Source organism: Galeopterus variegatus, unplaced genomic scaffold (assembly GCF_000696425.1).
Source record: "Galeopterus variegatus unplaced genomic scaffold, G_variegatus-3.0.2 Scaffold4967, whole genome shotgun sequence".
Lineage (NCBI taxonomy): Eukaryota > Metazoa > Chordata > Mammalia > Dermoptera > Cynocephalidae > Galeopterus > Galeopterus variegatus.
In genome coordinates, this window is record NW_007731078.1 from 113370 (window position 1) to 124747 (window position 11378).

Sequence of the window (11378 nt, forward strand, 5' to 3'; positions counted from 1 at the left end):
CTCATACCTCCTCACACCCAAACCCCACCCCACCCCTGCTGCCCAATGCTGAGTCAGTAGCTGTTGATAGGAATCCTGTCTTCAGGATAAGATGTGTGTGACCTCCCACCCACAGTAAATCTCTACTCTTCTATAAGACTCACCCATACCCAAGAGTCTTCCATTACTGCAGCCTGAAATTTTCCCATATGTCCTCAAAGCAATCCAGCCCCATATCTATGGGGAGAATTCCAGAGTGAAGGGGCACACTCTCCTTCCTGGAACCAGAGCCAGGAAAGACTGCATTTAGAAGCAAACTCAAGGAGCAAATTGCAATGGCCCCTGACTTAGTAAGCTGAGAAATCTGTTTGAAAAGTTTGCCCCCTCCTGCCCTGTGTCTGCTCCACTCCCAGAAGGTACAGTGGGGAAGGTACTGGAGGGAGAGGGTTGTAGCAGTGGGCCTGTGTCTGAGCCCAGTCACCAGACCCAGCTGCCCTGGGGGAAGGGAAAGGGGTGCCTCTCCTCTCCCCTGGCTGCCCTGACTCCAGTCTTCCCAGCCCCCACACAACCAACATCTCCCCCCCCCCAGCCCGAGTTCTCCCCCCTGGCATCCATGGAAGGGAGGAAGCAGGCAAGTCTGCCCCGGAGCCCTAGAAACAATGTATTTTCCCCTTTCTTGGTTAGGAGTGAAGCCCATCAGCTGGACACCAGTATAGGTATTCCCGGCACACATGCAAATGTGTGCCAGAAACTTCTACCCAGGCAATGTCCATGTGCTTGCTGTGAATACACCTCTGTACATAAGTCCATTGATATTTGTATATGTGCACGTGTTTTACACACATGGGTGTGTGCTTGCTTGTGCATTTGTATGTGTGGGAGCATATAAATGTGTGCATTGTGCCTGCATGTGTGTTGACACTGCCTATCAATGGCACACGGAGAAGAGCCCTGGACTGAAGAAATATGAGGGCTTTCCCTCTCATTTGCTGTGTGCTTTTGAATGTGACACTTACCCTCTCAGGATTTTTTATTTTTCTTTTTTCTTTTTCTTTTATTTTGCTTGTAAAAGAAAACCTTTTTATTCAAGACTCCCTGAGGACCCCTCCAACACTGGAACTGCATTAAAAGACTGGTCTAATGCATTTGAGGAGGGCTGGGAGTTGGCAGATTCCCTAGCCCTTCTCCTTTCTACAGGTTGCCACACAAGACTAACCCTCTCACCTGAGTTCAAAGTGGGAGAAGAGAGCTGAGGTCTCTGGTAGGAGCTCTAGGAAGGATGGAGCAATACTCTACCACCTCCCCCGGATGGGGGGGGTGGGGGACACAGTCTTCTTTTGCACCCACTGGGATGTCCAGATTAAATGGGACCAGGCTATGAGGCACAGCTGGGAAGGGCTGCTGGATGCCTTCCTGCCCCCCCTTGCCCCTTCCCATGACTATGTATGGTTGGAAGCAGGGGAATAGTGGGTTGTATAGATTGCCAGAGGAATGGCTTTTCTCGAACACAGAAAGGAAAAGCTAGGCTGACCACTGGAGGAATTGATGGCTACCCCAGAGAAGCCAGAGCAGACACCTTCATCCAGGGCAAAGAGTCTGGCCTAGCCCTTTCTAGCCCTGGCCTTGGCCTCCCAGCCTCTAGGAGTCAGCCAAAGCTCACCCCTGTCCTTTCAGCTTGGCCTTTTGGCCTTCTTTACTAAGAGCATTGTGTGGGTGGCAGGGAGAGTGAGGGGGGAGAGTCCTGGCTGGGGCACAGTGGCCTCGTGGTGGTATCATCTCTGGAAGTCCTGCCACAGGTGATAGACAGGACTGTGGATCCCAGGGAGGGGACAGGCCAGCAGGCCACTCCTTCTCTGTGTCCTGGGCAGCCCCACCTATGGGGCCTAAGACCTGGGCACACCTACACTAACCCACCAACACCAAACAATTACTACTGGGGTCCATACAAACAAAGCACACACTTCCATCTCCCACCACCCTTCTACGAATGCCCACACACAGTACAACCCATGAACACATAAGCACACACACCAAAATGCCAAAATACCCTTTCCTTCCACTTTACTCCCTCCTTCCTTTCCATCCACAGCCTTCCTTGAGCCTGCTGAAGGAAAGGGAGTTTCCAGCGAGAAAACAGAGACCTTTGCCCTTAGAAAGCCAGGGATCAATACTGTTTAGACTCAGCTAGCATGTGTTTCCTCCTTGGCTGAGGAAGATTTAAGTTTATGGTTCAATCCAATCTTTAAAAAAAAAGGTGGGGGGGAAGGCAGAAAATGAGGAAGTTTGGATGGTGTGTGTTCAAGCATTTATTTCGATGCAACCCCAGACTTTAATACATAGGCAGCTCACTATGCCAGCCCCATAGATCAGAGAAATCAATGCCTGTTTATGATCATTATTACTTTCTCTTTTTTTAGAGGGGGTACAAGAAAAAGGTCTAACCAGAGTCCTCCTCTGCTCTTCTCTGCCCTAATCAGGAAAAAGGAAATGGGAAAGAGAGGGAGAGAAGATAGGAAAGTCATTCTGGAGGATGACTTCAGGGCCTGGGCAGGATTCTTGAGGTAGATGCAACTTAAATACACAGCCACGGAGGAGGCATAGACTAAATGTTTAAGTTCTCAGAGCTTCAGTTTCTTCCACTGAACAATGAAGAAAATTCTATTTGCTCACAGTAATTGGAAGATAAAAGGAGATAATAGGCAAGAAATCAAATTACATAATAATGACACTCCTATGCACTTTACTAATACAATCATGGGGAAGGGTAACCACCTCCTCCCTCTCCCACTGGCTTAAGAGAAGGGGAAGAACTCTTTGGATTTATTCTCTTGCAATAGGTGAAGAGAAGCCTTAAGGTCCTGGATGCTTGTGGAATTGCTGCTCATGCTGGCCTCTGTCCCAGCCTCTGGATCTGGTGGCCTTTAGGGACTTGGGTATTCTAAGGGGTCACAATGGGGAAGGGAGAAGGGAGATGGGAGGGTGGCCCAGTTCCCAGACCCTCAAAATGATAAGGTTCTCTGCAGAGCTGAGCACTGCTAACACCACATCAGGATGTGCTCAGAGGGAGGGATGGGGCCAGGACCCTTCCTGAAGTTCTGAGCAGCCAGGAGTAGGGTAGGAGTATCCAGAGCCCCGGCCTCAAACTCTCTAACCTAAAAGCCTGGAGGGCTGGAATATTCCAAGCTCCACTCTCCAAGGGAAGCAAAGCAGTGTTTCCAGCCACCAAAAAGCAACTCACCTAGGCCAACCCCAGGAAAGGGCCCATCTCTGCTTCCAACTCTGCATGCAAAGATTCCTTGCATTATTATATGTAGGGGTTACTCCACACACCCCAAGAAAACAACAGGGGGTGGGGGGGTGGAAGGAAAGGACTTACTGCAATAAAATTGGAAACCCATGGCAATGTCAACTCCACTCCAGGCCACTAAACCTCAGACCACCAAACCCCAAGTCCCCAACCCTTGAGCAGGGAGTTGGAGGGGCTCTTGGCCTCCTGGGCTTGGGGCCTAGCACTATCATTTCTCTAGTGAGGAGTGAATAGGACTTTGAGCCAAATCAGGGGGAATTTTTCAAGAAAAAAAGTCAGAATGACTGGTCATTCTCATTTCTCACAAAATCAATTCTGCAAAAACAACAGAAAAGGGTTCCCACACATGCACAAATCCCACAAACACACCTGCAAACGTTCTAGTGTGCCAACACAAATGAGCCCATATACATATGGCATGAACTCATGGGCATACAATTGTGCATGTAATTCCAGAGAAATGAACACCCAGTCACACAATACTCATGCATACAGGACTCCACAAAAAACTGGTAGGAACTTAGATGCACCAATATCTGCCCATTATCACATAGACACACAAGCTCTCATATGTGGACACCTACCTATCTAGCCACACACATACAGGTACATACATCAGAACTGGAGAAGAGATGTTTTAAAAAAAGGAAGGGAGTGGAATTTACAATTTTTTAAAAAAATCCTGAACAAAGGGGAAATTACGTCTTCCGAGAAGCGACGTCCCCTTCCTCCCCCTAACCCCTGAACGTCGGGGACTCCATCGCCTGCCTTGGAAGGACCGCTGCCGGAGTCAACAGCAAGAATCAGACCTTTCCCTTTGGGAATCCCAGATGTCCTGGGTGTCCTGGGGGCTTGTGTGTGCGCCCCCCTCGGTGAGGAGGTGAGGAAGCAAGCTTTGTTGGGATGCTGAGGGTCACCCAGCTTAGGTTTAGGGTAAGGCAAGCCCACGCCTTCCTCGGGGTTTCGGGGCCAGAGCGATCCCAGCAGCAGACCCAGCAGCCACTAGTCCGGTCAGCTTTCCCAGCACTGGTGTCTCCTCTCCCCCGATTTTGCGGGACCGTTCATGGGTTCCAAGTCCCATGAGGCTCCGCATGAGGACCCCGACTCGCTGCTTTGCCAATGGAATCACTCCCCCAAACGAAAAGCAGTGAAGTCCAGGCGGCCAGAGGCTAGGCCCAGTCGCCCCTCGCCCTAGCCAGCGGCTGAGGAAGCCAGCTCCCCACCTCTGCCCCGCCCTGGTAAGGCCTTCTGCCTCTGGAGCAAAAAAACCTTCTGAAAACCCCGCACCAGGGGGGAAAAAAGAAAGAAAGAAAGAAACTGGCAAAGGAAAGGTGCAGACTGGAGCAAGGAGCAGGTTGAACAAGAGGAGGCTGCAGCCTGGCTGGGCCTGGCCTGGCGCGGGGAGCAGCCCGGCCAGCGTTTCCGAAGCCAGGACTGGGGTTTCAGGCCTTCGGGTTTCTTTGAACGCAATAGGAGACCAGGCGTGTCCAGCCAGACCCTCCCGTGCTGGGCCAAGCCCGATTCTGGGCCGCCTCCGCCACAGCGCTCCCCCGTTGCCCCCGCATTCGTTGTGCGGTGATAGTGAGGCCCGCCCGACCGCCCGGGGCTCCACGCCCGAGGTGCGCACGGTGCGCGCGGTGGCGCCGGGGCCGCGGTGTGCCCGGGCGCACCCCCTTCCCGAGCCCGCAAAGAGGACGGCCGCCAGCGGCTCGTGAGCACAGTGTACACTTTATTTCAGACTACAGGTTTCTGAACATAATAAAATCTTTGGCTTGTAGCGGCGGTTCAGTCTCGCAGTCTGTGGGGATGTATTTCTCAACAAGTCTCCGGAAAACGAAAGGGGGACAGGACAGACAGACCGACAGAAGGGTCCTGGGAGGTGGGGGAGAGGCGGAAGGCAGACACGCGAGGAAACACGCTCTCACGCACACAAAGAAAAGTCCCAGAGAAACGAGGGCCAGCGATGCGGGGCGGGAGGCACTGGAGAAGCAGTAACGTTCAAAACAAAAAGGCAACGAAAACGAAACTGGGCCGGGGACAGCGAGGCGGAGGGGGGGATAAAATAATTATAATAATTATAATAATTATAACAATAATAATAAAGGAGATTAATAAAAATGTCCAGCAATAGAGATCGCTACACATATTTGTTTTCCTTACCTGAAATTAAATATATACAAGGTCGTAAGCGGTTTGGCTAGATAGAGCTTTAAGGAGTTCGAAGTTTTGTCCCTTGTATTGTAAATAGACAATAGATCTTATTTTTCCGATAGCACCTGTCCGAGTCTTTCTCCCTTCTCAAAAATGTTTAGTCTGAATGTGCCTGTCCATTCTGAAGATCCCTCTCTGTGTCTCTCTCTCTTTTCCCCGTGGCTCCCTCCCTCCTTTGCGCTGATCGCTTCTCCCCCGGCGCGGGGCTGGCGAGGCGGCAGCGGCGGGGCAGGGAGGCGCGCGGGTGCGGCCCCGGCCGGCGGCTTCTACTCGCTCTCGTCTTTGTCCTGGACCGTGGTGGTGGAGTGGTTGTACAGTCCCTGGGCCATGAGGTGCAGCGCCAGGCCGTTCTTGATGCCTGTGGCTTTCTTGATCTTGGCGCGCTTGTTCTGGAACCAGATCTTGATCTGGGACTCGTTGAGGCTGAGCTCCTGGGCCAGGGTCTGCCGCCGCTGCTCGGTGATGTAGCGGTTCGCCTGGAACTCCGCCTTGAGTCTCTGCAGCTGCTCGGCCGTGAACGCTGTCCGCGGCCGCTTGTCCTCCTTCTCGTTCTTCTTCTTCTTCAGCTTCCTGGTGCGCGGACCTGCAGTGGCGGAGAGACCGGGTGGGGGTGGGGAAGAGGGCAGAGGAAGCCGTGAGAATTGCAGAGCCCCGTGCGGATCGCGCCCTGCGCTTCCGGACGACCGCGGAGGCCCTGCTGAGCGCCCGGCTCCCTCCCCCGGCCAACCCCTCGATCGATCGCAGTGCCCCTCGCCTGGCCGCTGGGCTCTCCGGGTTCCCTTCTGGGGGTGGGTTGCAAAGGAGCCGCGGAGAAAAAGTGGTTGTGGTTGTAGGTGCACCCCACACCCCAACTAAGAACAGGAGAGCCGGGACAGACTTAAATCATAGCACATCCCTGCCAAGAAGGCAGGAATCCAAGATGGAGAGAGATTTGGAGCCCCAGCCGGCCCAGCCCAGGGTTGGGGGTCAGGAGCCCTCTGTCCTCACAGCGCTGGAATAAAAAAGACTGGGGCAGTAAGGGCAGGCCCTGCGGGAGTCCCCAGCCTGCAAACTAGTCCTTCCTCCTCAAGAAGCGTACCCACACCCGCACCTACAGTAAGACCCCATCTGCTCATAGCCACGGACCCCAGGAAACCGGGGAATAGAGAGAGCGCTCCGAGAAGGTTACTCAGCTCCAAAGTATTTGGTGTCTGCTCGTGCTACCGCCTCTTCTTTCTCTTTGGCCTAAACGAAGCCCTCTGTAGGGCCCCAGGGAGACACTGACTATCCCCGTATATGAAGGAGAGGGAAAGGCCCTTGCCCAGATGCAGTTTCAAAACTGAAAACTGACTAACAAAAATAAGTCAGAATGGCTATCTCTGCACACTGATGGTACTTGCGAGGACACTACATCGCCCTCCCCCCATCTGTAAACAAAATAAAGGCAGGGGAACAGAGGCAGAGTGACAATCCCAACAAAAATCTGTGCTTTGACCCCCAGATGGGAAGGGGAAGAGGCCACAGAAAACCTCCCCAGTAAGGTGAAGTCTCCCTGAAATTCTAGTTTGGGAGAAGGGCTGCTGTGGAGCCCAGCCTCAGATAGAGGAAGGAGAGAGAAGGGCACACCCTGAGAGGATTCAACTGTTGGTCTGTGCCTGGAAAGCCTGCACCACTGTCCATCGGCTTCTACACCCAACTCCTCTGGTATTTATTTGCTGGACCCTGTCTTGGTTATGGGAGCTTACTGAGCCAAGTCTGTGTCAGGCCTGTTAATCTCTAAAACTGTCTGCAACGAAGGGTCTTTGCTGACATCTCCAAACCTAGCGACAGAGGGGCAAGCTGAGCAGCTGGCTACTGGGGCAGGCCAGGGCCTGGGGTCACCAGCTGTCCTATGACAGAGAGTGCAGGCCTAGCAGACTGCAGTGACTCAGGTCTGGGGTGAGGCTCATCGCCTCAAACTGCCCATGCAGAAGGAGTCAGTCCTCTGCCTCCCTAGGCCCATAAGAAGGAAAGCAGCCAAGAACAAAGGCAAGGCCCACTCCAGAGCAGGACTGGGATTTAGATTAATAATTAGCTGAGCAGGCAGAGACTGTCTAGGAAATGTGCACATCCCCAGAAAAGTCCCACTGCGCGTTGTGCTTCGGGGACATGTTGGAGTGTTGTGTGTGTGTGTGCAGAGGCACGGACACTTGTAATAAAATCGTAGCCTCCTGGCCAGCCCGAGCCGCGAGGCCTGACAGCTCAATCACTCTATCCATCAGGCGAGTCAATCAAAGCAGCTTTTCGGAGGTTCAGGGAGCCCGACGTGTCAATAACGGGGCTCGAGATGGCGGGGGCTGATAGCACGCATCGATCCGCGCCCGGCCGGCAGCGGTGGGGCGGCGAGAGAGCAGCCGCAAGACAGCGGCGCGGCGGCTACGCTGTGCCCGGCCCCCTGCCGGACCCGGGCGCCCAGAGTCCAAATCTTGGACCAAAGGTCCTGCCACAGACTTTCTGGGCGCTGCCGGCTGGGCAGGCTTTGACTTCCTCTCCCGGGGCCCAGTCCAGTGGCTGTCCCAAGACAGGCCTCGGCCTTGGGTTCGCCAAGTGCAAGGCGCACATGGAAAAAAAGAAAAACCGGTCTGCGGTTGGCAGATATCTGCTAATTGGCAGATTTGCGGAAGGAAGGAGTGAAAAAAGGAAAGCGCAGAGCCGGGAGGATGTGGGAGCCGCACCGCAGAGAAGCTGCGGAGGAGGCTGGCTCTCTTGCCCTTGGCCCGGCTTTCTGGCCTGAGCCTGACCTGTTTTTTCTCCTCTCCCACGGTCTGTCAGCTCTAGAGAACCAGGAGCCCGGCATCCACCTTTTTGGCAATTGCCTTTCCCTAGATTCTACCCACCCGGGTCGTACTGTCTTTGCTACCTGGCCGGAGAAGGGGACAGCGTTCAGACGCTTTCTCTTTTCCTGTGTGTCCGCATAGCTCTCTCTGTGTAAATGAACTTTCCTCAAAAAAAAAATATCGAGATGGTGTTTGTGTCTGTAAGAACACAAGGCGAGGATTACTTCTCTGGTCAAAGCCGGCCTCCGCAGGACCAGGCAGGTGGGATTTCAGACCCAGATCACTAGGCCCACGTTCCCGCCAGCTCTAAACACCCCTTTCTCCGGAAGAAAAATCAATGACTGATGTGTATCTTTCCTAAGGATAACAAAGGTAAAACACGAAGAAGACCCTGGGGGTTCAGAACTCAAAACCGAAGGATGCAGACCCGAGCCTCCAGTGCCCGAGCTGTAGCCTCCCGAATGGTGGCCGTAGAGGCCAGGATCGCAGAACTGGGTGAACATTCAGTAGTGGTTGGAACCAAGGGTGAGGAGGAGGAAGCAGGCGTGAAAAACGAGAGACCTGAGGCCGGGTTTGCTCTCCCCAGCGCGGAGGCTTGGCGTTCTGGGGGCGACCGCGGGGACGCAAGGCAACGTGCAGCCCGGGGTTGGGTACTTACCAGAGGACGGACGATCCGAATAGCGAGTGCAGTAGACCCAGGCGGGCCATACGAGGGGCTGCTGTGAGTCAGTTTTGACCACGGGCCCGCCGTTGGCTGATCCCATAAGTAGGATGGCGGGGTTGCCGTGCTCCGGGTACTTGGCGCCCTGAGCGCCGGGGCTCCAGTCAGTCCTCTGCCTCCCTAGGCCCATAAGAAGGAAAGCAGCCAAGAACAAAGGCAAGGCCCACTCCAGAGCAGGACTGGGATTTAGATTAATAATTAGCTGAGCAGGCAGAGACTGTCTAGGAAATGTGCACATCCCCAGAAAAGTCCCACTGCGCGTTGTGCTTCGGGGACATGTTGGAGTGTTGTGTGTGTGTGTGCAGAGGCACGGACACTTGTAATAAAATCGTAGCCTCCTGGCCAGCCCGAGCCGCGAGGCCTGACAGCTCAATCACTCTATCCATCAGGCGAGTCAATCAAAGCAGCTTTTCGGAGGTTCAGGGAGCCCGACGTGTCAATAACGGGGCTCGAGATGGCGGGGGCTGATAGCACGCATCGATCCGCGCCCGGCCGGCAGCGGTGGGGCGGCGAGAGAGCAGCCGCAAGACAGCGGCGCGGCGGCTACGCTGTGCCCGGCCCCCTGCCGGACCCGGGCGCCCAGAGTCCAAATCTTGGACCAAAGGTCCTGCCACAGACTTTCTGGGCGCTGCCGGCTGGGCAGGCTTTGACTTCCTCTCCCGGGGCCCAGTCCAGTGGCTGTCCCAAGACAGGCCTCGGCCTTGGGTTCGCCAAGTGCAAGGCGCACATGGAAAAAAAGAAAAACCGGTCTGCGGTTGGCAGATATCTGCTAATTGGCAGATTTGCGGAAGGAAGGAGTGAAAAAAGGAAAGCGCAGAGCCGGGAGGATGTGGGAGCCGCACCGCAGAGAAGCTGCGGAGGAGGCTGGCTCTCTTGCCCTTGGCCCGGCTTTCTGGCCTGAGCCTGACCTGTTTTTTCTCCTCTCCCACGGTCTGTCAGCTCTAGAGAACCAGGAGCCCGGCATCCACCTTTTTGGCAATTGCCTTTCCCTAGATTCTACCCACCCGGGTCGTACTGTCTTTGCTACCTGGCCGGAGAAGGGGACAGCGTTCAGACGCTTTCTCTTTTCCTGTGTGTCCGCATAGCTCTCTCTGTGTAAATGAACTTTCCTCAAAAAAAAAATATCGAGATGGTGTTTGTGTCTGTAAGAACACAAGGCGAGGATTACTTCTCTGGTCAAAGCCGGCCTCCGCAGGACCAGGCAGGTGGGATTTCAGACCCAGATCACTAGGCCCACGTTCCCGCCAGCTCTAAACACCCCTTTCTCCGGAAGAAAAATCAATGACTGATGTGTATCTTTCCTAAGGATAACAAAGGTAAAACACGAAGAAGACCCTGGGGGTTCAGAACTCAAAACCGAAGGATGCAGACCCGAGCCTCCAGTGCCCGAGCTGTAGCCTCCCGAATGGTGGCCGTAGAGGCCAGGATCGCAGAACTGGGTGAACATTCAGTAGTGGTTGGAACCAAGGGTGAGGAGGAGGAAGCAGGCGTGAAAAACGAGAGACCTGAGGCCGGGTTTGCTCTCCCCAGCGCGGAGGCTTGGCGTTCTGGGGGCGACCGCGGGGACGCAAGGCAACGTGCAGCCCGGGGTTGGGTACTTACCCCAGCGAAGGCACGGGCAGGGTGCAGAAAAAAAAACCAGGCGTCTGGCCTGGATCTCTCGCTCTTATCGAGCAGATAGATCTCGCTGTCTCTCCGTCTCTCTAATTTGTAGACATCCAGATATGGAGACACTTGGCTATTTCTTTTCTCTTTCTGCAACCAGATTCAATATTTTAAATGGGGAGTAAGCCACGACCAAAAAAAAAAAAAAAAAAAAAAAAAACCCAAAAAAAAAAAAAAAAAAAAAAAAAAAAAAAACCCAACAAGAAAAGAAAGAAGCAAACAAGAAAAAATAAAAAGGCTCCAAGAATTTTTCTTTAAAGGGAAATAATAGTCTTTAAAGTCTAGCCATCTTCCTAGGCAGCAGTGAGGGGTTTGACTTCCCCGAGTGTCACGCTCAGCTGTGCCCAGAGCGCGAGGCTGGCAGCGCCTTTAATCGCCTTTGCTTTTTTTGCAGGGAGAGCGCGTCTCCGCCAGCGCCGGGCTGCTTTTTTTTTTTTTTTTTTTTTTTTTTTTTTTTTTTTTTTCAAATCTCTGACAGCTCGGATCTTTGCAAACTCTCTCGCTTAAAAAAAAAAATCACCCAGGCACACTTTTTGCCTTCAAACCGGAAGCACGTGAGTCAGGGCCGCACGTGTGCGGGGCCAATGGCGAGCCGGGACTCGCGCTGACACTCGGGCCTCGGCCCAATAGGCGCGCGCGGGACTTTGCGGATAAATAATCCGGGGGTGGCGGCCGCGGGCAGAGAGGGGGCGCCGCGGCG

General features: G+C 53.9%; 1 protein-coding gene across 1 annotated transcript in view; it reads right to left on the reverse strand.

The window, feature by feature from the left end:
• Positions 1–5763: 5763 nt before the first annotated feature.
• The window catches only part of EN1 (engrailed homeobox 1), an 11183-nt gene continuing 5568 nt past the window's right edge, over positions 5764–11378 (reverse strand). The window contains exons 4-5 of the mRNA XM_008588690.1: positions 8951–9133; positions 5764–6080 (exon numbers count right to left, since the gene is read on the reverse strand). Of these exons, the coding sequence (XP_008586912.1) occupies positions 5764–6080; positions 8951–9133 (500 nt within the window). The remainder of the gene's footprint in view (positions 6081–8950; positions 9134–11378) is intronic.